The 25249-nt window shown below is 46.8% G+C and overlaps 3 protein-coding genes across 4 annotated transcripts in view; all 3 read left to right on the top strand.

Annotated features, from left to right (window-relative positions):
• Positions 1-1910: 1910 nt before the first annotated feature.
• Positions 1911-8904, top strand: LOC128806128 (estradiol 17-beta-dehydrogenase 11-like). Its single transcript, XM_053975457.1, has 7 exons — positions 1911-2224; positions 4437-4544; positions 5158-5289; positions 5891-5997; positions 6690-6827; positions 7092-7208; positions 8152-8904. Exons 1-7 carry the CDS (start codon positions 2015-2017, stop codon positions 8237-8239), a joined length of 900 nt encoding a protein of 299 aa, XP_053831432.1. The 5' UTR covers positions 1911-2014; the 3' UTR covers positions 8240-8904.
• A 1-nt stretch (position 8905) lies between these two features.
• LOC128806191 (estradiol 17-beta-dehydrogenase 11-like) lies at positions 8906-18844 on the top strand. Its single transcript, XM_053975577.1, is given in 11 exon segments — positions 8906-9057; positions 11356-11380; positions 12099-12163; positions 12165-12262; positions 12265-12563; positions 14779-14886; positions 15500-15631; positions 16233-16339; positions 17032-17169; positions 17447-17563; positions 18276-18844. Coding segments are annotated over 11 exon segments (1329 nt in total). The 3' UTR covers positions 18364-18844.
• A 3979-nt stretch (positions 18845-22823) lies between these two features.
• KLHL8 (kelch like family member 8) overlaps positions 22824-25249 on the top strand; it is a 59169-nt gene continuing 56743 nt past the window's right edge. For both annotated transcript variants that reach the window (XM_053975189.1, XM_053975188.1), the window contains exon 1: positions 22824-22890. The gene's annotated coding sequence lies outside the window, so the exon portion shown is untranslated. The remainder of the gene's footprint in view (positions 22891-25249) is intronic.

The raw sequence follows: 25249 nt of genomic DNA, 5'->3' as shown, positions 1-25249 counted from the left end.
TGCAGAGTCTGTTTCTTAGCACACTTGCTCCTAAGGAAGGGGAGACTCTAGTGATTCCTGCTTTGCCAGATCTAGTCCAGGGTCTCAGAGCTCAGAATTACTGGGCAAGGCAACTTTTGCAGTACTCCCCGTGTGCGGCTGTGGTTCTCTTCTGTGTCTTCTATGGCTGCAAATCTTTGGCTTGGCATAAAGAAACATATGCAAAAGCAAGGATTTCAGCCTTCATCTCCTGAACACCAGTGACAGAATTGAGGCACCAAGCCTCCCAGGCTCCTCAGTTCTCTTTCTGGACACAACACTCAACTGAAGCTAGGCCCAAACTCTGGTCACGCGTGGGTGCCCAGCAGGAGTCCATGTGAGTAGGTTTCATGCAGCCACCTACAGCTAAGTCCCAAATTTGAAGAGGGCTACCTCACACCCTGGCCTAAGGACTCCTTATGAGTCAGGTTAGTGTCTCTGGCCCTGTGCTTGCCTCCTGCTGTCTCTTGGAGTTGGTGCTTCCATGTCCTCCCTGCCTCCTCTTCCTTGGCCCCAGCACTGACTGGAGCCCTGTGCCAGGAAAATTACAGCACCAGTGAGCCGTGCAATTGGGGTCTGGCCCAAATGCTGATGTGTTAATTAAGCAGGGAACCAGGTTCCAAGAGAAAAGTAGGAAGGGCCTAGATCGAAATCTCTGTGCTGGAACTGACCCAGTCTCCCACAGACAAGGTGAGCTGCAGCTAAACCACCAGGACAAAAATAATACTTTTCAAAAACTGTAATCTTAACTGGATGCGATTTCGGTCAGTTGTTAGATGTTTGTGAACCCTTCACACTTCCCCACCAAGCAGCTCAAAAATATCCTTAAATAAAAAGATGAACATGACTGCGATACATCAGATTTTCTAACTGAAAAGTAAAGGAGTAAGGTCAGCAATCCTTTCCAGGAAAGGTCATGAGTTACATTGATAGAGCTGGAAGAAACACCTGAAAGTACTTTTCTCTTATTTCCTATAAGCATTCCTGTTCTGCTTAAGGTTCTGGATACTCCATTACATACAAGTGAGTCTAAGTGTGATTTAGACTAAATTAGATAAAAATATCCCAATTCATGCAACTTAATGTCATTTTTCAAATGACTTATGGAAACTAAGCAGCTGCAGCATAAAATGGAAGGTCTGAGTATGGGTAACTAAATAAAAGCCATAGTAAGACAAACAGCTAGGCAAGAGCTCACCTGTGGAGTTCCAGAAGTTGAAAGGACTTGTCTCATTCAGGTTTCCTTAAGGGACCTGGAAGAGGATGGTGGGGGATAAAGCCTGCTGACCATGCATAGAGATGCAATGGAAAGAAGGACCATGAATAAAACTGCTCAAGGACCTCATGGCACTGAGCGACTCAAGAGGCACAAAGCACAAAAATTGAAAAGAATTGCAATACAGAGTTGAATGGATCTTCAAGATGCTTCTGTCAGTAAACTGGATGAGCAATTTTATTGCCACTTCCGTCCCTTTTTCACCTGCAACAAGTGACAAACAAGAACATGTTCTGCTGCTTCCTTGATACAAGGGCCTGAGAGAGGAACAGGAAGGCACTGCCACCTGTGTGGGGACAAACAAAGCAGAGAATGAACAGCTGGGGTGACTGACAGATCAAAACCAAGGGGAGAACACAGAAGGGTTCGCACACCTCTATCGGCTGTGTTTTCCTTAGCCAAGAGGGCAGAAAACGCCCTAAAAGCCACATGTCTTTACCACGTCCGGCACAGTGTTAGCTGCAGGGCGAACATGGTTCTGCGAGGGCAGGTTGGAGTGCAGACTGCAGCTCCCCTGCACCGCTCACCCAGCGCCACCACGGGGACACCGGGAGCTCAGGGTGGGACAATTGGGCGGAGCAGCCGCCGGTGCGGGCGGTGCGGGGGTGGATCCTGCGGGAGCGGACTGAGACGGCAGCGGGTAAATCAACAACCCCATTGCGGGTCCCCTCAAAAGAGATTAAAGTTCAGTTCGGGCCTCAAAAGAGCTCCGGGAAAACAATGAATCTGTTTCTGGAGCTTCTCCTGTTCCTGGTCACGCTGCTCTACTCCTACCTGGAGGCTTTTGTGAAGCTCTTCGTGCCTGTGAGGAAGAAGTCTCTCAGCGGGGAGCTGGTGCTCATCACGGGCGCTGGCCATGGCGTCGGGAGAGCGACCGCCTTGGAGTTCGCCAAGCGCCAGAGCAGACTGGTTCTGTGGGACATCAATAAGGTAATGGGCACACTCGTGCCCTCACTCCGTGACCTCGGAGTCCGCGGGGGATTTAGGGACGTAAGAAGGGCAGCACCACATTGCACCCCCATCGCCCAGCCCCTTGCAGCCCGCTCCCATCGGCTCCCGCTTGGCTCCCCCGGCTGGGATGCTGAGCGCCAGGAGAGGGTTTGGCCCCACTTGCAGCGGAGGATGTGGGGCTCTGGTCCCACGGTCACTCGGTGCTCCTCGGCAGGGAGCGGGCAGCAGCCGGCAGAGCACGTGCGAGAGGGAAAGAAGTGCTCGGGAAGCTGCTGGAGGAGCTGCTGCCTGGGCTGGCAGAGAAAGCCCGCTGAGACCAGAAGGCTGTTTGCAGAGAGGAGCAGGGCTGCCTTCACTTGTTCTCTCCGGAGCCCCGGGTGTTTTGCGTGCACTGCTGGGAGATGTGTTTTCTCTGCACTCTCATCAGCAGCATCACTGTGCCGGGCTGTGTGTGAGCCCGGCTGCCCTCTGGGCAGCTGCACGCGTAAAGGACCTTGGCAAGTGGAGGATGGATGGGCAGATACAAACATGCAGCATGGCATTCAGAAGGGATCAAGGTAAAGTGCTGAGTGTAGGTGCAACAGGTTGGGTGAAAAGCTGGGCTTTCTGTTTCTGACACACTGGGTCAGCAAAGAACCTGTTATCCTGAAGCTGCAAAACAGACCCCAGCACAGGGCCCCACTGGCACAGCCTTCTGGCACCTGGGGATAAGACAACAGCAAAATCATTTCTGCCCTGGCTTAGTGAGTTGATAGAGTAACAGAGGGAAGCTTCTCTTCTGTGTGTGTGCCAAATGCAAACCTGTAAGGAAAGTCTCTTTGCACTGTGCACAGTTGTTGTAGATTGACCTTGGGTGTATGCCAGGTGCCCACCAAGCTGCTCTGTCATCCCCTCTTCTCAGCTGGACTGGGTAGAGGAAATAACATGGGAAATGATGACTTGTAGGATGAAATAAAGCAGTTTGCTAAAGCAAAGCTGAAAGATTGTGCACACGGAAGCAGAGAAAAAAAAAATTACTCTCTACTTTCCATCAGCAAGAGATGACCGCCCACATCCTGGGGAGTGCTTGCTCCGGAAGGCAAACATTTAAAATACCAGATGCCCCTCCTCTTCTTCCTCCTTTTCTTGGCTTTTATATCTGGCCTGTCATATGATATGGAATATCCCTTTGGTCAGTTTTGCTCTGCTCTCCTCCTTGTGTCCCCTCCCAGGCTCTATTGATGGGGCAGGGAATGTTGGGAACACAGCAATGATGCTGCACCAGCACTGCTCAGCAGCAACCAAAAACCAGGTGTGTTATCAACCCTTTCCTAGGAGCCAGTGCAAAGTACAGCCCTGTGAGGATGCTGTGGGGAAATGAATTCCATCTCAAGCAGGCCCAATACAATTAGGGCTCTTCTCACAGCCAGCATGTGAATACAGAAACGCATACAGCCACTCTCCACACCTCGGGGTGTCGGCCGGGCCTGCGTTGCATGAGCTCTCTTTACACTCACAGTGCCGCCTGCTGTGCTGTGATAGGCTCTGCGTGCCCTCTTTCTGCTGTTACGTGTGCCTTACCGAGCCAAACTCACCCTTGTTGCCACATTCCTAAGGTTAAGAGGATTGGGGTTGATCAGCCTGGCAAACAGGTGGCTTTGGAGTGACTTAATTGCAACCTTCCAGTATATGAAGAAGGGTTACAAAAATACGGAGAGAGAGTATATCCAAGAGCGTGTAGTGACAGGACAGAGGGAAAGGGCTTCAAACTGAAAGAGAGGAGGATAGACTGGATATTAGGAAAAAATTCTTTACTGTGAGGATGGTAAGGTACAGAAACAGTTTGCCCAGAGAAGCTATAGATGCCTCATCCCTTGAAATGTTTGAGGCCAGATAGAATGGAGAACTTGATCTAGTGTCCTGCCCATTGCAAAGGGAGGTTGGAACTATGTAGTCTTTAAGATCCATTCCAACACAAACCATTTCATGATTCTGTGATTTCCTTTCTGGTAGTCAGTCTACAAAGATCCAAAATTTCCAGCTGGAATACCTATTCTTTCAATGACCCCACCTATAGCTCTTTCCCTGGGTAGTGATGAATTGTTCTGGGGCTGGGCAGTGGTTGCTCAGTCCAGGGACATCTTCAGCCTCTGCTGCTCAGCTGTGGTGAGGGGACAGCTGTGCACGGTGTCTTTCTCTTTGCCTCTTCCAGCACGGCATTGAGGAGACGGCAGCAGAATGCCAGAAGCTGGGAGCCACCGTTCAAACCTTCGTGGTGGATTGCAGCAAACGGGAGGAGATCTACAGCGCTGCAGACAAGGTGGGGCAGCAGGGGCACGGCCAAAGGCTTTCCCAACCATGCTTGATTTCCCAAGAAGGCAGGAAAACTAGAGAAGACGTGTTGTGCACAAATCCTGCAAGCCCTTGGAAGCTCTCCACTCCTCACTGCTCTCTGGACACAGAGTGCTGTAGCATTTCCAAGATCACAGCCAGTCTCATTCTATTTGGGAGGCTCCAGCATATCCCATCCTCTTGCCAAGTTTGCTCTCTAGGGTTCCAGCCTCTGAAGGAACATAGACAGCACTGAGAACATATGAAATATTTTATTGTAATGGCTGTGGCCCAGCTGCCTCAAAACAGTCTGTACCTCCGTGGTCCCAAGTATGACTACACGGTCCAAACTGTGCACAGTTTGTGGATCACAATAAACAACTCTGGCATTAATGAATGGGGAAGAATCAGATCTAAACCAGATTCCATGGCTCTACTGCAGAGTTCCTGCCACATCTGGAAATGTGGCATGATCTCCCACTCTCTTGAAGATGCAATGTTAAGAATTTAATTATGGTTCATCTTCCCCACCCTTACTTTTCTTTTTTTTTTTCCTCCTGAGTGACAGACAGAATTTTGGGCTTTTGTTTTCTCTCCCAAAGGTGAAGAAGGATATTGGGGATGTGACTATCCTGGTGAACAACGCTGGTGTGATTACAGCTGCCGACTTTCTGTCGACTCAGGACCACCAAATAGAAAGGATGTTTGAAGTCAACATTCTGGGTCACATGTGGGTAAGGGCCACCACCATCTCTAGCTACAGTTTTTTAGGAGTGTCAATGAGGTTGCTTATTTAGGCTAACCATTATTAGCAGTGCATTACCAAATGAACTGTTAGAGTACAGTCTGCACCCAAGCAGACTGTGCTGGGAAACTGGAATGGCCTCTTGCTGATGTGAGCTGGCTGGTGACAGCCTCATCTGCAGCACACACAGAAGGCCTCTGTCAGAGGTGTCGTGGGGCTGACAGGCTGTGAGGCTTTCAGCAGTACTTGTTTGTGGCAGAAGAAAAGAGAAGCCATAGATTGACAAGTGCTTTATTGTACGTGCTGGGTTCTGCTGATACTTGAAACCTTAAAAGCAGCAAAGGAAAGATGTGAAAACCATCTCTTGTTTATAGCCCACTGCTGAAGCCTTTGTTGAGCAGGTTGCCAGCTGCACCACTGGTCAGAGAGCAGGTATCTCTGTGGCTCTGTGCAGCTCGTAGCTTCAGGGATAGCTTTGGCCACCTAGTGGATAACGCTGAGAGTCAGTGCTGAGGATGCCTAAGAAAACAATGTTCCTTTCCTCCTTCCTGTGCCCTGCATTTTGCCTCTTGGTTTAAATGACTTCCAAGACCACGAGAGCTTTCCTGCCAGTCATGATGGACAACAACTATGGGCACATTGTCACGGTGGCTTCAGCAGCAGGTCATTTTGTGACTCCTTTCATGGTGACATATTGGTAAGTGATTTTGAAATCAGCTTGCTTATTTTTAAAAAATCTTAATTGCATCTTTTCCATCAGGAAGTACTAAGTAATTAGGTTTGACTGATTTGTGAGCAATGTTTGTATGAAAGAATAGTCATGTGATATCTATTTTCTTTGGAATTCATTGAAAGTTAAGGCCCACACCTATTTCTGTGGCAGGTCCTTTCTCCTTTTTTGCTTTCATAGTATCCTACTATTTCAAAGCAGACACAATTGGATTTGAGATGCTCCTGTGTGGTACAATAAATAGTCAAAGGTTAATCTCCATTTCTACCCTGCCCATCCTTCCTAATTTCAGACATTCATTATGCATTCCTTCTAAGAATCTTCTCTCATGGGTAAAATGGGATGTGCATCGACTGACACACACTAGTTAATGTTTTCTAAGATTTCCTGATGTTTTCCTCTCTGTTTTGTCTGCCTGTTCATGCCCTGTCTGCTTTCCACAATTACTCGACAAGCTTCAATATTTTATCCAGCACTACAATATGGCACAGGGGAAGTTAATATAGTCCTTGTTCTGCCTCTCAGCTGGATTATATTATTTGGAGGATTTTGCATCCTACCCTGTACTGTAAGTGTATGATTGTTTAAGCCATTTGCAGTGGTAGAAAGGTGGAAATAGGATTTCTGCTTTCTCATTTGTACTTCTTCCCTTGCTGCAGCTCAAGCAAGTTTGCTGCAGTTGGATTTCATAAAGCTCTGACAGAGGAGCTGTCTGCCCTGGGAAAGGATGGAATAAAAACAACGTGCCTTTGTCCGGTTTTTATAAACACTGGATTTGTCAAAAACCCCCGTACAAGGTAACTCTCAATACTCTGCATTCCTGCCTTTCCTTCTTTGCATCAAGGTACTGCATATTATCCCCAGCTTTAGGCCTCTGTTCCAAATGGCTGTATAACAACTGTTTGTATCATTGGCTAAAGAAAATCTGCAATGTCCTTTAATTGTTGCTTTAATTGTTGTTTAATTGTCCATGTAATTGTTGCATTTGTGAAGCCTCCTAGATCAGCTGGTAACACCCCTTTTTATCCCTGCAGCTCTTATGTGTTTGCTCTCCTGTGTAGACTTGGAAAGATTTTCGAGATTGAAGAAGTCGTAGAGGCTTTGATGGAAGGAATAGTGACCAACCAGAAAATGGTTTTCGTTCCACCACAGCTAAACTTTGCTTTGCTTTCTGAAATGTAAGTACAAAGGAAAATTAAACAATGGATGTGGAAGCAATAATACTACCTGAGTATAAAAGGTTCAAACCTGTAACCTCTGAGTCAGTAAAAGTTCCAGAAAGAGCTGATGACCTGCTGCTTATTAGTTTTTGTTTTTTATATCAGCACTGAGGCCACAGAGGCTGAGAACATTGCTTCAAAAGGGCTCTGCTATGTAAAGCAAGATTTATCCTCTCATACAACTTAATTATCCAGTGCAGCTGCTCTGTTGAGGAGGTTTTTCTACCTGAGCTCCAGTTCCAAATCTGGAATTCACATCCGAACAACTAAGTTAGACTCTCAGTTAAATCTATACTATCTCATTAAACACTTGGCAGTTTCTTGTTTACCAAACCAAACACCAGACAGTGGGAAAAATATTTTAAATCCTTTTGCAACTCCAAGAGCTGCTTGCTGAGAGTGCAAGTCTGCAGAAACAAAGGCAAGTCAAAACTGATGGTGTCAAAGCACTTAGAATAAATTTGCTTTTTTGGTCATAATTTAGGACAGGGGGATAAAGAGACAAAGCTGTTTAAAAGGAGTGATCTTAGGAGTGAAAACTGCACCTCAGTTTTAAAATCTCATCCTTCCACAGGCCTACTGCATGTCAGAGCATGAAATGTAATACACACCTACATCTGTACAATATTGAAACTTCCTGGATCCTGCAGCAATATCGCAGTTCACATACTGCCCATAGCTACCTGGCATTGGAACAGTCCTGAAAGGCCAGGAATGGACTTTAATTAGTCAGAGATTGATAAGAGCTATGGAAATAATGCCCAGTTTAATACGTAGTCTCAGTTCATATGTGTGCATGCATTCTGCTGCCAGACCAGCTCTTCCCTCACCTGCAGCGACACTTTTTCCCATAATTTAAGTTTCTATCCCACTTTTAATTTCATGTTACTGTCTCTTTCAGGGTGTTTCCAGAACGTGCCCTGAACCTTCTGAAGAAGATGACCATTCCAAAGTTTGATGCAGTCATTGGGCAGAGAAGCCCCCAGTGAAAAGCAAGAATTGATTCTCATTTCCCAGAGGCACCAGTGAAAAGAGAACATGTGCTGAGCATAGTTCAGCTGGCTTGATTCAGAACAGAGCTCAGGCAGGTGCTTCCAGGCCACCATTCCCAGGCACACCTAAGGGCTCATCCCACACCTGCAGCTGGAACACACCTGCATAACAGGGAGTGTTAGCAAAGCAGTGATGCAGCTCCAGAAGGGCTGCTTTTAATGTACATCCCATCACTTTTGTCTCATTGTGCTGAGGCAGGCAGGATGCTCACAAAACCCGTGTTTGCCCACAGCTCCCCAGTTGACTGTAAATGGATTGCCTGACAACATGTTCATCTGGACTCATCCCTGAGCAAAAGCATCTTGCAAGAAGCAATTTATAGAGGAGGTGGGTGGCCTGTTTCATCTCTCTTAATAATTTTAAGTTTACAAAAATGTGCTCTAATGAACACTTATGGTTTCGTGTGCGATTGTAATGAGCATAATTGAATTAATTATTTGTATTATTAATTATATGTAATTATTTAAATTATTAATTATATGTGATTATTGAAATAATACAGCCTTGTTTGTAATGTAATGCCTAATTACAACATTTATCAATTATGCATTAGCACCACCAACACTCCATAGTACAAATAAATACATTTTTCTAACCCAAAGATGTCTCTCAGCAATGAAAGTGGTAACCGGGTCCAGCACCAGTGGAGCACGTGCCGCAATGCTGAAAGGATCAGCCCCAGCCTGCCAAACACCAGCCCAGGCTGCAGGGATGAGGCAGTCCCCAGGCACACGGGGAAGCCACATGAGGATCAGTGAGGTACAGGGCCTGGCAGTGCAACCCATGCAGGGGCCAGGGCTTAAAGGCACTGCCAGTGCGGTGGGTGCAGGAGAAGGCTCCAGACGAGCCTTCACACAGCTTCTCACAAGCCAGGGGCCTGCTCTGATGGCATAGGAGGTGAAATCCCTGAAGGTTTTTGGCCTGGGGTCCAAGAGAGCAGCAGCTGCTGACACACAGGTCAGAGACCCCTCCACAGCACACAGAATCTGTGCCCCCACTTGTGCAACTCCCACCCACTGCAGGCACTGCTGGCCCACAGCCATCCCAGGCAGGCCTGAATGCACTGCCACCTTTGACACACTTGGAATCTATCCTGTTCACCTGAGCCTTTCAAGTTGTTCTGTAAACAGGCTCTTCAGAAAAGGGAGAGCCCTCACCACCCAGCCACTCCTGCTCTTAGCTGGCAACAGGTAGAAGCACTGTTGACAGCTTAAATAACATACAACTGGTTTCCATTTTGCCCATGGAATATTCACGTAACAGGACACTTCCCAGCTTCAGCTCTTGTGCTTCACAGTGCAAGATTCCTGCAGCTGAGACAGGAAGGTCAAAAAGGGGGTTCACAAAATTCAGGACGTTAAAAAAAAGGATATAAGCCAATCAAAGAATACTTAGGCATGGTTTCCATTTAAAAACCAAGCCAAATGCTTCTTTTTGAGCTGCATATTGCCCTCTTGCTACTATGACAGTCCTGTAACATGTGAGACACTTGAAGCCACATCTCTGTGGCTTTTTGATTAGGTTCACTTCCACCTATTCTTACCTTGTAAGGAGTCAAAAAGTCTAAAAATACAGATGCTTCAGAAGTTCAAAAGACATGTCAGAGCAAGCAGCATACCAGCCAAAATGTTTGTGCTTAGCACTCACTGGAACATAAGGGCTAGATCAGTCCTTTACAGATTTGTAGGTACTTAACAGTTGTCTCTTGTATGACTGGTAAGCATTCTTAACTTCCCATCCAACTTAGTCTCTCTTAGTACCCACCTTCCACATTTCTTCTGTTTCATGACTTGAATCCTTGCTCAAAGGAGTCACAGTCCAGTGACTCCACAGAAAAAAGCTTAAAAAGACCCTGGAGAAAAGTCAACATTGGATGACTTGGCCCTGAGGGACTGGCTTCAGTAGGACACATCAGACAAGATGCTTGGCTTCTCCTGGCACACCATTCCCACTGGCCCTGTATAACATTTAGACTCTGATTGCAGCATTAAATTGGAACAAAAATCCATCCAGGGGATGACAGTGCTCTTCTGCAGAGTCTGTTTCTTAGCACACTTGCTCCTAAGGAAGGGGAGACTCTAGTGATTCCTGCCTTGCCAGATCTAGTCCAGGGTCTCAGAGCTCAGAATTACTGGGCAAGGCAACTTTTGCAGTACTCCCCGTGTGCGGCTGTGGTTCTCTTCTGTGTCTTCTATGGCTGCAAATCTTTGGCTTGGCATAAAGAAACAGATGCAAAAGCAAGTATTTCAGCCTTCATCTCCTGAACACCAGTGACAGAATTGAGGCACCAAGCCTCCCAGGCTCCTCAGTTCTCTTTCTGGACACAACACTCAACTGAAGCTTAGCCCAAACTCTGGTCACGCGTGGGTGCCCAGCAGGAGTCCATGTGAGTAGGTTTCATGCAGCCACCTACAGCTAAGTCCCAAATTTGAAGAGGGCTACCTCACACCCTGGCCTAAGGACTCCTTATGAGTCAGGTTAGTGACTCTGGCCCTGTGCTTGCCTCCTGCTGAGATGTCTCTTGGAGCTGGTGCTTCCATGTCCTCCCTGCCTCCTCTTCCTTGGCCCCAGCACTGACTGGAGCCCTGTGCCAGGAAAATTACAGCACCAGTGAGCCGTGCAATTGGGGTCTGGCCCAAGTGCTGATGTGTTAATTAAGCAGGGAACCAGGTTCCAAGAGAAAAGTAGGAAGGGCCTAGATCGAAATCTCTGTGCTGGAACTGACCCAGTCTCCCACAGACAAGGTGAGCTGCAGCTAAACCACCAGGACAAAAATAATACTTTTCAAAAACTGTAATCTTAACTGGATGCGATTTTGGTCAGTTGTTAGATGTTTGTGAACCCTTCACACTTCCCCGCCAAGCAGCTCAAAAGTATCCTTAAATAAAATGATGAACATGACTGCAATACACCAGATTTTCTAAAGGAAAAGTAAAGGAGTAAGGTCAGCAATCCTTTCCAGGAAAGGTCATGAGTTACACTGATAGAGCTGGAAGAAACATCTGAAAGTACTTTTCTCTTATTTCCTATAAGCATTCCTGTTCTGCTTAAGGTTCTGGATACTCCATTACATACAAGTGAGTCTAAGTGTGATTTAGACTAAATTAGATAAAAATATCCCAATTCATGCAACTTAATGTCATTTTTCAAATGACTTATGGAAACTAAGCAGCGGCAGCATAAAATGGAAGGTCTGAGTATGGGTAACTAAATAAAAGACATAGTAAGACAAACAGCTAGGCAAGAGCTCACCTGTGGAGTTCCAGAAGTTGAAAGGACTTGTCTCATTCAGCTTTCCTTAAGGGACCTGGAAGAGGATGGTGGGGGACAAAGCCTGCTGACCATGCATAGAGATGCAATGGAAAGAAGGACCATGAATAAAACTGCTCAAGGACCTCATGGCACTGAGCGACTCAAGAGGCACAAAGCACAAAAACTGAAAAGAATTGCAATACAGAGTTGAATGGACCTTCAAGATGCTTGTGTCAGTAAACTGGATGAGCAATTTTATTGCCACTTCCGTCCCTTTTTCACCTGCAACAAGTGACAAACAAGAACATGTTCTGCTGCTTCCTTGATACAAGGGCCTGAGAGAGGAACAGGAAGGCACTGCCACCTGTGTGGGGACAAACAAAGCAGAGAATGAACAGTTGGGGTGACTGACAGATCAAAACCAAGGGGAGAACACAGAAGGGTTCGCACACCTCTATCGGCTGTGTTTTCCTTAGCCAAGAGGGCAGAAAACGCCCTAAAAGCCACATGTCTTTACCACGTCCGGCACAGTGTTAGCTGCAGGGCGAACATGGTTCTGCGAGGGCAGGTTGGAGTGCAGACTGCAGCTCCCCTGCACCGCTCACCCAGCGCCACCACGGGGACACCGGGAGCTCAGGGTGGGACAATTGGGCGGAGCAGCCGCCGGTGCGGGCGGTGCGGGGGTGGATCCTGCGGGAGCGGACTGAGACGGCAGCGGGTAAATCAACAACCCCATTGCGGGTCCCCTCAAAAGAGATTAAAGTTCAGTTCGGGCCTCAAAAGAGCTCCGGGAAAACAATGAATCTGTTTCTGGAACTTCTCCTGTTCCTGGTCACGCTGCTCTACTCCTACCTGGAGGCTTTTGTGAAGCTCTTCGTGCCTGTGAGGAAGAAGTCTCTCAGCGGGGAGCTGGTGCTCATCACGGGCGCTGGCCATGGCGTCGGGAGAGCGACCGCCTTGGAGTTCGCCAAGCGCCAGAGCAGACTGGTTCTGTGGGACATCAATAAGGTAATGGGCGCACTCGTGCCCTCACTCCGTGACCTCGGAGTCCGCGGGGGATTTAGGGACGTAAGAAGGGCAGCACCACATTGCACCCCCATCGCCCAGCCCCTTGCAGCCCGCTCCCATCGGCTCCCGCTTGGCTCCCCCGGCTGGGATGCTGAGCGCCAGGAGAGGGTTTGGCCCCACTTGCAGCGGAGGATGTGGGGCTCTGATCCCACGGTCACTCGGTGCTCCTCGGCAGGGAGCGGGCAGCAGCCGGCAGAGCACGTGCGAGAGGGAAAGAAGTGCTCGGGAAGCTGCTGGAGGAGCTGCTGCCTGGGCTGGCAGAGAAAGCCCGCTGAGACCAGAAGGCTGTTTGCAGAGAGGAGCAGGGCTGCCTTCACTTGTTCTCTCTGGAGCCCCGGGTGTTTTGCGTGCACTGCTGGGAGATGTGTTTTCTGTGCACTCTCATCAGCAGCATCACTGTGCCGGGCTGTGTGTGAGCCCGGCTGCCCTCTGGGCAGCTGCACGCGTAAAGGACCTTGGCAAGTGGAGGATGGATGGGCAGATACAAACATGCAGCATGGCATTCAGAAGGGATCAAAGTAAAGTGCTGAGTGTAGGTGCAACAGGGTGGGTGAAAAGCTGGGCTTTCTGTTTCTGACACACTGGGTTAGCAAAGAACCTGTTATCCTGAAGCTGCAAAACAGACCCCAGCACAGGGCCCCACTGGCACAGCCTTCTGGCACCTGGGGATAAGACAACAGCAAAATCATTTCTGCCCTGGCTTAGTGAGTTGATACAGTAACAGAGGGAAGCTTCTTTTCTGTGTGTGTGTCAAATGCAAACCTGTAAGGAAGGTCTCTTTGCACTGTGCACAGTTGTTGTAGATTGACCTTGGGTGCATGCCAGGTGCCCACCAAGCTGCTCTGTCATCCCCTCTTCTCAGCTGGACTGGGTAGAGGAAATAACATGGGAAATGATGACTTGTAGGATGAAATAAAGCAGTTTGCTAAAGCAAAGCTGAAAGATTGTGCACACGGAAGCAGAGAAAAAAAAAATTACTCTCTACTTTCCATCAGCAAGAGATGACCGCCCACATCCTGGGGAGTGCTTGCTCCGGAAGGCAAACATTTAAAATACCAGATGCCCCTCCTCTTCTTCCTCCTTTTCTTGGCTTTTATATCTGGCCTGTCATATGATATGGAATATCCCTTTGGTCAGTTTTGCTCTGCTCTCCTCCTTGTGTCCCCTCCCAGGCTCTATTGATGGGGCAGGGAATGTTGGGAACACAGCAATGATGCTGCACCAGCACTGCTCAGCAGCAACCAAAAAACAGGTGTGTTATCAACCCTTTCCTAGGAGCCAGTGCAAAGTACAGCCCTGTGAGGATGCTGTGGGGAAATGAATTCCATCTCAAGCAGGCCCAATACAATTAGGGCTCTTCTCACAGCCAGCATGTGAATACAGAAACGCATACAGCCACTCTCCACACCTCGGGGTGGTGTCGGCCGGGCCTGCGTTGCATGAGCTCTGTTTACACTCACAGTGCCGCCTGCTGTGCTGTGATAGGCTCTGCGTGCCCTCTTTCTGCTGTTACGTGTGCCTTACCGAGCCAAACTCACTCTTGTTGCCACATTCCTAAGGTTAAGAGGATTGGGGTTGTTCAGCCTGGCAAACAGGTGGCTTTGGAGTGACTTAATTGCAACCTTCCAGTATATGAAGAAGGGTTACAAAAATACGGAGGGAGAGTATATCCAAGAGCGTGTAGTGACAGGACAGAGGGAAATGGCTTCAAACTGAAAGAGAGGAGGATAGACTGGATATTAGGAAAAAATTCTTTACTGTGAGGATGGTGAGGTACAGAAACAGTTTGCCCAGAGAAGTTATAGATGCCTCATCCCTTGAAATGTTCGAGGCCAGATAGAATGGAGAACTTGATCTAGTGTCCTGCCCATTGCAAAGGGAGGTTGGAACTATGTAGTCTTTAAGATCCATTCCAACACAAACCATTTCATGATTCTGTGATTTCCTTTCTGGTAGTCAGTCTACAAAGATCCAAAATTTCCAGCTGGAATACCTATTCTTTCAATGACCCCACCTATAGCTCTTTCCCTGGGTAGCGATGAATTGTTCTGGGGCTGGGCAGTGGTTGCTCAGTCCAGGGACATCTTCAGCCTCTGCTGCTCAGCTGTGGTGAGGGGACAGCTGTGCACGGTGTCTTTCTCTTTGCCTCTTCCAGCACGGCATTGAGGAGACGGCAGCAGAATGCCAGAAGCTGGGAGCCACCGTTCAAACCTTCGTGGTGGACTGCAGCAAACGGGAGGAGATCTACAGCGCTGCAGACAAGGTGGGGCAGCAGGGGCACGGCCAAAGGCTTTCCCAACCATGCTTGATTTCCCAAGAAGGCAGGAAAACTAGAGAAGACGTGTTGTGCACAGATCCTGCAAGCCCTTGGAAGCTCTCCACTCCTGACTGCTCTCTGGACACAGAGTGCTGTAGCATTTCCAAGATCACAGCCAGTCTCATTCTATTTGGGAGGCTCCAGCATATCCCATCCCCTTGCCAAGTTTGCTCTCTAGGGTTCCAGCCTCTGAAGGAACATAGACAGCACTGAGAACATATGAAATATTTTATTGTAATGGCTGTGGCCCAGCTGCCTCAAAACAGTCTGTACCTCCGTGGTCCCAAGTATGACTACACGGTCCAAACTGTGCACAGTTTGTGGAACACAATAAACAACTCTGGCATTAATGAATGGGGAAGAATCAGATCTAAACCAGATTCCATGGCTCTACTGCAGAGTTCCTGCCACATCTGGAAATGTGGCATGATCTCCCACTCTCTTGAAGATGCAATGTTAAGAATTTAATTATGGTTCATCTTCCCCACCCTTACTTTTCTTTTTTTTTTTCCTCCTGAGTGACAGACAGAATTTTGGGCTTTTGTTTTCTCTCCCAAAGGTGAAGAAGGATATTGGGGATGTGACTATCCTGGTGAACAACGCTGGTGTGATTACAGCTGCCGACTTTCTGTCGACTCAGGACCACCAAATAGAAAGGATGTTTGAAGTCAACATTCTGGGTCACATGTGGGTAAGGGCCACCACCATCTCTAGCTACAGTTTTTTGGGAGTGTCAATGAGGTTGCTTATTTAGGCTAACCATTATTAGCAGTGCATTACCAAATGAACTGTTAGAGTACAGTCTGCACCCAAGCAGACTGTGCTGGGAAACTGGAATGGCCTCTTGCTGATGTGAGCTGGCTGGTGACAGCCTCATCTGCAGCACACACAGAAGGCCTCTGTCAGAGGTGTCGTGGGGCTGGCAGGCTGGGAGGCTTTCAGCAGTACTTGTTTGTGGCAGAAGAAAAGATAAGCCATAGATTGACAAGTGCTTTATTGTACGTGCTGGGTTCTGCTGACACCTGAAAACTTAAAAGCAGCAAAGGAAAGATGTGAAAACCATCTCTTGTTTATAGCCCACTGCTGAAGCCTTTGTTGAGCAGGTTGCCAGCTGCACCACTGGTCAGAGAGCAGGTATCTCTGTGGCTCTGGGAATCTCGTAGCTTCAGGGATAGCTTTGGCCACCTAGTGGATAACGCTGAGAGTCAGTGCTGAGGATGCCTAAGAAAACAATGTTCCTTTCCTCCTTCCTGTGCCCTGCATTTTGCCTCTTGGTTTAAATGACTTCCAAGACCACGAGAGCTTTCCTGCCAGTCATGATGGACAACAACTATGGGCACATTGTCACGGTGGCTTCAGCAGCAGGTCATTTTGTGATTCCTTTCATGGTGACATATTGGTAAGTGATTTTGAAATCAGCTTGCTTAATTTGAAAAAAAATTAATTGCATCTTTTCCATCAGGAAGTACCAAGTAATTAGGTTTGACTGATTTGTGAGCAATGTTTGTATGAAAGAATAGTCATGTGATATCTATTTTCTTTGGAATTCATTGAAACTTAAGGCCCACACCTATTTCTGTGGCAGGTCCTTTCTCCTTTTTTGCTTTCATAGTATCCTACTATTTCAAAGCAGACACAGTTGGATTTGAGATGCTCCTGTGTGGTACAATAAATAGTCAAAGGTTAATCTCCATTTCTACCCTGCCCATCCTTCCTAATTTCAGACATTCATGATGCATTCCTTCTAAGAATCTTCTCTCATGGGTAAAATGGGATGTGCATCGACTGACACACACTAGTTAATGTTTTCTAAGATTTCCTGATGTTTTCCTCTCTGTTTTGTCTGCCTGTTCATGCCCTGTCTGCTTTCCACAATTACTCGACAAGCTTCAATATTTTATCCAGCACTACAATATGGCACAGGGAAAGTTAATATAGTCCTTGTTCTGCCTCTCAGCTGGATTATATTATTTGGAGGTTTTTGCATCCTACCCTGTACTGTAAGTGTATGATTGTTTAAGCCATTTGCAGTGGTAGAAAGGTGGAAATAGGATTTCTGCCTTCTCATTTGTACTTCCTCCCTTGCTGCAGCTCAAGCAAGTTTGCTGCAGTTGGATTTCATAAAGCTCTGACAGAGGAGCTGTCTGCCCTGGGAAAGGATGGAATAAAAACAACGTGCCTTTGTCCGGTTTTTATAAACACTGGATTTGTCAAAAACCCCCGTACAAGGTAACTCTCAATACTCTGCATTCCTGCCTTTCCTTCTTTGCATCAAGGTACTGCATATTATCCCCAGCTTTAGGCCTCTGTTCCAAGTGGCTGTATAACAACTGTTTGTATCATTGGCTAAAGAAAATCTGCAATGTCCTTTAATTGTTGCTTTAATTGTTGTTTAATTGTCCATGTAATTGTTGCATTTGAATTACCTGAGTTTGTGCATTTGTGAAGCCTCCTAGATCAGCTGGTACCACCACTGCAGCTCTTATGTTTTTGCTTTCCTGTGTAGACTTGGAAAGATTTTCGAGATTGAAGAAGTCGTAGAGGCTTTGATGGAAGGAATAGTGACCAACCAGAAAATGGTTTTCGTTCCATCAAATCAGAGCATCGCTTTATTGCTTGAAAGGTGAGTAGGGCAAAAAAAAAAAAAATGTATCAACTGTAACCTGCTGAGTGTACCACCCTCAAACTTGTAAATCTGATTCAAGTTTAAGTTGTATTTTAGAACATATCACAAGGTAGTTAATAATGCAGTGGTTCTTTACAGTGACAACAGCAGACATCATCTTGAGATTTTGTTGAGCCCCCTCCCACAGGCCTTTGCATTGAACCACTTGCTGCAGCTGACTGGTGTCAGTGCAGAGCTTCACTGCTCTACCGGCCACCACATTCTCTGAAACAGCAGCCCCAGCAAAGCCCCAGAATGAGATGAGGACCTGAGTGTTTGTTCCTCCGTGTCAACACCAAAAATTCAGGACATTGATGCTGGAAAATTGCTTTTAAAGGACTCTTGCAAAGAGAAAGGAAATACTTGTGTCTATGTTCAGTATGAAAACTTTCTGGGTTCTGCAGCAATATTGCAGCTTAAATCATGGTTGGTACATAACTGTCCTGGAATTGTCATAAAAAGAGAAGGGTGGGATTTAATTTAAAACATGTCAGAGATTGATGAGGGCTACATGTCCTTAGGAAATAATGCCCAATTTAATACGTAGTCTCAGTTCATATGTGTGCATGCATTCTGTGCCAGACCAGCTCTTCCCTCACCTGCAATGACACTTCTTCCCATAATTTAAGTTTCTATCCCACTTTTAATTTCATGTTACTGTCTCTTTCAGGGTGTTTCCAGAACGTGCCCTGAACCTTCTGAAGAAGATGTCTGAGGTCAAGTTTGATGCAGTCATTGGGCAGAGAAGCCCCCAGTGAAAAGCAAGAATTGATTCTCGTTTCCCAGAGGCACCAGTGAAAAGAGAACATGTGCTGAGCATATTTCAGCTGGCTTGATTCAGAACAGAGCTCAGGGAGGTGCTTCCAGGCCACCATTCCCAGGCACACCTAAGGGCTCATCCCACACCTGCAGCTGGAACACACCTGCATAACAGGGAGTGTTAGCAAAGCAGTGATGCAGCTCCAGAAGGGCTGCTTTTAATGTACATCCCATCACTTTTGTCTCATTGTGCTGAGGCAGGCAGGATGCCCGCAAAGGTGGGTAGCCTGTTTTCACCTCGATTTATATTTTTGAATTATAAAACGCTCTAATGAACACCTAATTTCCCATATTTTTGGAGGAAATACCTGAAATAATACAGGTGTATATGTAATATGCCTAATTACATCAGTTATCAATTATGCATTTGCATCATCAATATGCCTTTATGTGAATAAATGCTGTTCTTTAATGCAAGGACCACAGTGTCTCTTGGCAGTGAAAGTCATAATCAGGTATTAGGGATGCATTTATGGTACTGTATCAAGGAATACACCTTTCCCTGTATCATTGCTCACACTGCTCCTCTGCACTTTCCAGACATCTTTAAAACCCCTTCTCATGAAAACAGTGCAGTATTCTCTACAAATGACTGGGTGCCACAAGTGCAGCCCACGCAGGCACCAGGGCCAAGGCTAGGGCTGGGGGTGCAGGAGAAGGCTCCAGACAAGCCTTCACACAGCTTCTCACAAGCCAGGGGCCTGCTCTGATGGCACAGGAGGTGAAATCCCTGAAGGTCTTTGGCCTGGGGTCCAAGAGAGCAGCAGCTGCTGACACACAGGTCAGAGACCCCTCCACAGCACACAGAATCTGTGCCCCCACTTGTGCAACTCCCACCCACTGCAGGCACTGCTGGCCCACAGCCATCCCAGGCAGGCCTGAATGCACTGCCACCTTTGACACACTTGGAATCTGTCCTGTTCACCTGAGCCTTTTAAGTTGTTCTGTAAATCAAGGTTATTTTTCTTCAGAAAAGGGAGGGCACTCACCACCCAGCCCCTCCTGCCCTTAGCTGGCAACAGGTAAATGTTTTTTGCTGCCATCAGCACAAATAATTGCTAGATGAGCTAAATGGCACAAAAATAGTTTCCTTTTTGCTCATGGAACATTCATGTAACAGGACACTCGGGGTGAGTGAAGCTCAAGTTCCCAGCTTTGGATTTTTTGCTTCATAGGGAAAGCAAAAAGAAAAGACTTAAAAGGTAAGCAAATGTCAAAGAATTTAAAAAATCCAAAAAGTTAAAAGTCAATTAAGGAGTGTTAGATGTGGTTAGTATTTAAAACAAAGACCCTCCAACCCCCAAAGCATTTGAGAGAAGCATGCTTTGACCTCTGAAGGATAAAGGAGTACAATTTGTAAGCATTTTCAGTAAGCTATTTAGTCTCTTTTCCCTGCCTCGGTGGCATCCCCCAAATCTGAGAATAGTGACTTTTGTCTACTCTGAAAGTTGTTTTTTCTTCCTTCTATTTGAACTACATGCTCAGCTCTTTCTGAGAGGACAGGCATGTGACAACTGAGAGCTACTTGCTCTTCTCCGCATTGCCTGAGTTTCCAAGTCTTCTGCTTGGCATAAAAACCGGACAAAAACCAAGGACTTAACCCTTCATCTCCTGAATACCAGTGACAGAATCCCAGGCTCCTCAGTTCTCTTTCTGGACACAACACTCAACTGAAGCTTAGCCCAAACTCTGGTCACGCGTGGGTGCCCAGCAGGAGTCCATGTGAGTAGGTTTCATGCAGCCACCTACAGCTAAGTCCCAAATTTGAAGAGGGCTACCTCACACCCTGGCCTAAGGACTCCTTATGAGTCAGATTAGTGACTCTGGCCCTGTGCTTTGCCTCCTGCTGTCTCTTGGAGTTGGTGCTTCCATGTCCTCCCTGCCTCCTCTTCCTTGGCCCCAGCACTGACTGGAGCCCTGTGAATGTATGTGTGAGCAGGAGCAGCACTATGGCAGTAAAACCAAACAATGGCATCTTTGTGGGTTGAAGGCCTGATCAAACTATGATTGAAGTCAATCAGAGCCTTTTTGGTGGTTTCCAGGAGGATTGGATGAGAGACACAATACATTACAAGCGGTACCACTAACTCTCAAAGCCAGAAATAAGAGCACAAAATTCCTCATTTAGAACAGCAGTCTGCCCACTGATGACTTCTACCTTCCCGCAGACCTTGCTTCAATCCCCAACACTTGTCTGAGGAAGCTGGAAGGTAATATTTCCTCCCTTGGCACTTCTTAGGTGTCAGGCTTTCATCTTGAAGAGAACCAGTCTGGGGAAATAAAGCAGCTGCCTGGCTGGAGGTTGTGGATATATGATGTAGAAACTCTGAGGCCAATAGGGAATATAAGTGTACACTGTGATAGAAGGGGAGGGGAAATCCGCAAAACACAAGTCTGTACAGGTCACTTTGTAAAATTCCAGCCTTCTGGAAATTCCACATGGAAAGCAGCATCTCTGCCACATACATTCAGGTTAGTACCTTTCAAAAATACAGATGAACTTGAGGAGGATTGCTTGAGATTTTTATGTTCAGAAAAAAACCAACAAACAAACCACAAAAAAACAAACAAACCAGAAAAAATAAATTGCCAAACAGGAATTTTCTGAGATGTATTTATGCAGAACCTAAAGTGTGCTGGGTTGATCACATTTTTTTTGATAAGCATGTCATATAATTAATTCAGCTGTTTGCCACTGAATTTTCACTGCCTCTGACCTCTATGGAATAAAAGGCACAGAGGTGTGGAATAACAACCCAAACCCATCAGATATATTTGTGATAATAACAATGATCCCCATATCTTCATGGACAGTGTTCTGTCTTTGTCAAACAGACCACCTCAAATAGAAGTGTTATTTAGTTGGACATTTTTGCCTTTAATTGTGCATGTCCTCCTAAAAACAGTATATGTATACTCTGTGTGGAACTGCAAAGCTCCAGCCACTCATTCTCAGATAAATATGGATTTATAAAACACCTTCTTGCTTTTCAGCAGAACTGTGTTGGATTCAGGAAAAAACGAAATCCTAGAATTTTTATGCACATTTGTAGAAGTGAACTTAGCATCCAGTGGGAGTCCAGCTTTCAGCTCTGCAGTATGGAATTGAGAAATCTACTGGACTCTTAATCTGTGGGGCTGGAGGTGACTGGCATTTTCATTTGGCAAGCTGTGCTTGCTTTTGTGCAAGGAAGACTCCACACTCCTCAGGGCATCTATTTCTTTCATGAGGTCTTTCTTTGGTTCTAGCAGCCTGTGAAACTTTCTTGGCCAATTCTTTTAAAGTTCTGAAGTCAAGCTTTGACCAAATGGGACCAAGGCTTACACTTATTACTCCACAGGCAGAGAAAGATACTACTAACAAAGGGACTAAATCAAATGAGGGGAAAAATAAATGTGTATTGGGGAAATGTATTCCTGCACTGGAGGGGCTGTATGTATCTCTCTGTATGATATATATATATATAAAATATATACACTTGTAAAGATCAGAGCTGGTGGACAGGTGGAGAGGAAGGAGCTGATATAGATTGCACTAACTGGGGGGGACAGGATCATGGAATTTCTCAGGAGCTGCTCTGCCTGCTTCCGCTTCCCGCTGAAGATCAGCCCTGTTATGCGCCAAGAACCGGGAAAGTCTATGTGAAAAATGCGTATTTTATGATTGGCTTTTTGCAAATATTAAAATGAATATTATATGTGTAATGTTAGAAAGTTATGCTCTATTAATTCTCTTAAGTAGTGTGTTAAATATAGTTTTGGGTTGTAACATAATGTTAAAATAGAAACTCTGCAATGTAAGATATTTTTAACTAGCTCAAGAAAAGGGATAAGCTAATCAAGAAACTCTTCGCACAGAGATAACAGCGACAGGGCACATAAAGAGTTATGGCCTCCTTATCAGAAAAGACAAACATTTTTCCATCTTCTCTCTCTTCTTTATGGAACCACCATATGGATTAAGGGGAAGAAGTTGACAAAAACCGGGAAAATTCTTAATTTGCAAGGAATTTTTGCATCATGTATGAGATATATGAATATGCAACAGGCTATTGCTTTTAAGGGTTATTCCTTTGTTCACAAGGCATGTTTTCGGCAGCTCAGTGCCCAAAAACATCGGGACGTCCGTAATTCTTTGCTCTTTATTGTCTCGTAGTGCCCTCATCCTCATTGTCCAAATTTTTATCACCCTAATTTTACTGCCATTTTTTTTTATAACTGCTTTATTACTAATAAACGTTTAAGATTATTAAAAAACAAGTGATCGGCGCTTTTCACACTCCATTTCCCGCAAACACAGAACCGACTTCCCCCGGGAATGCGGGGAGGCGGGAGCGCGGGAAGCGCCGCCGCGCCTCCCGCCTTGCCCCCGGCCCACCCCCGCCCCTCGGCGCATGCGCGCCGCGCGCCCCCTGGCGGGCGGCGGGCGCTCCGCCGGACCCGCCGCGGCGGCAGGGCCAGCGCAGGTGAGCGGGGCGGGCGGCGGGCGGGCACCGCGGGGTTCACCCCGGCTCTCCCCTCACACCTCCCGTTCCCCCGCAGCCGGAGGGGCTCCGTCACACCCTTCGAGGGGCGCCCTTCCCCCGCCGTCCCTCGTACCGCCACGGCGGCTCCCCCCGCCCTTATGTAACGCGCCCCCTGCCCTCAGGTTCCGCTCAGTGGTCCCGGGAGCGGGCTCGGCGCGGCGGGCGGTGTCGTGGGCTCCCCCTCCTCGCAGCACCGCCGAGGGCTCCGACCCCCGGGGCACCCCCGCTAGGGCGGGACGGGCCGGGCCGTTCCCGTTCCCGGGAGGGCCGCGAGGCCGGCCCGGCTCTGTCCTCGCCCGAAGGGAATCGCCGCGGTGGGAGCCAGGGAGCCAGATCGAGTGCCGGTGTTGGGGGGAATTAGGGTGGAATCGGTGCAAATGGTTACCAGGGCTGGGCTGTGCTTGGAGAGCGCAGAGGCGGCGCCGTGCCCGGGCTCGGCGTTGGGGGGTTTGTGCTGCGGGGGCATTCACAGAGATGCGGCAGCCATACCGTCCGAGAGGGAGATAAATGTCAATTAAAAATTAGCTGAGCCGGGATTCCGCGCGTTTCAAGCTGCTCCGTGTGGAGACCACAGCCAAAGGTAGTGCCTTAGTCAGCTCACTATGGGCATCTCGTAAAGGATGAGTAGTCACTTAGCTTAACCCAAACAAAATATTTGTATTAAAAGAACAAAAGCAAACAAACAAAAAACACAGCAAGAAATTGCCCGTTGCTGCTGGGGAGAGCCTCAGGAGTTCTAGCTTCTCCTCCCTTCTCAAATAAATAAGAATTGAAGATGTCACAGCTCCCCCAGCTCTTGGAACTGCCTGCTTGGCTTTTCTTCCTCTTTTGGTAGGTTTCCCCCTTCCCACTTCTACTTAAGACAATTGCTTACTGGCCACTGGGAAGTGTATCTGTGTTTCCTCCTTTGCCTTAGTCATTCCTGTATATTATACACTTGCCAACGTTACAAAACTCAGAGAAACCTGGCTTTCTGTGATGTTTGCAAAGGCTTCTGCAAAGATAATCAAGAAACAAATCACACTGTGGAGAAGTACCACAACAAGTAAAATAGCTCATCAAGTGTTGTCAAATTGAAACCACAACAGACGTGTCTCATGTGTCTTTGCTGGAAATGGAGATTGAGCTGCAAAAGGTTCAGCCACCTTCGAGCAATGTGGTCTGAGGTTTTTGAGTTAGTTTGGGCTGAGTCCCCTGTAATCTCTGCAAACTCTTGTGCTGTGAAAGAAGTGTGACTGCGTTGTTACCTGGCAGGGTTGTGCTGGGGTTTCTGTGCAGTGTGCTCATAACTTCATTTATTTTTTTAATTGTTAGTGCGATGTCAGGAGCCTGGCATTCAGTTTTGTAGTTGGCTGTTTATTTGTAAAGACAAATGTAATCAGTGTGGTCTCACCAAGACAGGGTCATTGTGTAATGACTGCCAGTAATTTGATGCAAGGCAGCACAGCACCACATTAGCCAGTGCTTTAGTTCTTCCCCAGCACGTTTCACCAAACAGATTTTTGTAATAATAATTAACTACAATGGTTGTAGCATCTTGGGTTGTGAAGCCTTTTGTCTTGTATTACCTCTGCCATCTCTTGATTTCAGATTTTGAAGGAGCCTTGCAGCTCTGGGACAAAAGGAAGGTGATACTGCTTTATGGTTTGAGCTGTTTGTCTTGTGAATCTCAGCTCTAAGGGAGAGAATGTGATGATGGTTGGCAGCTAAGGCAGAGAGTCCTGGGAGGAAGGGACTGATGTCTGCATGGGAAGCATTGTTTGGCTACATTTCTGGAATGCTCTAGTGGATATCGTGCCTTGATTTACATATCCAGGATAAAGGAAGATGCCAAATGACTTAGAAATAATTTTACTCTCTGTTAATACTTCCCAGGAATGGCTGAATTAAATGTTGCTGTGAAGACTATTAAACTATTGTTATTTTTAATATGGTCTATCAGAGAAGACCGTAGTGCCTCTCCTTGGTAAGGGACTGTTCTGTCTTCTTGTGAACGTAGTAGGCTAGTTAAATTTTGTATTTATGCATCAGCACTTCACTACGCTCCCATTGCACTGATTTTCAGTGGTTTTTATTTTGTGTTCTATTTCTTGAGCCTTCCCAAGTTTACGTTGTATAAATAATCCGTGCCTTAGTTACCCCTGTATCTGCAAAGCAGAGTCCTGCTTCGCTGTTTTGTGACTTCTGAGTGATTTTGCTGGTTGTTCTGAAGTAAAAGTGAAGCATAAATAAATCATGGCATATGAGGGTTTTGGGGTTTTTTTATGATGCAAAATTGAACAAATTGTCAACGTGTCAT

This window comes from Vidua macroura, chromosome 4, assembly GCF_024509145.1.
Source record: "Vidua macroura isolate BioBank_ID:100142 chromosome 4, ASM2450914v1, whole genome shotgun sequence".
Taxonomy (NCBI): Eukaryota; Metazoa; Chordata; class Aves; order Passeriformes; family Viduidae; genus Vidua; species Vidua macroura.
Note: the sequence above shows the minus strand (reverse complement) of the source record. Positions and strands in the feature narration are given on the sequence as shown.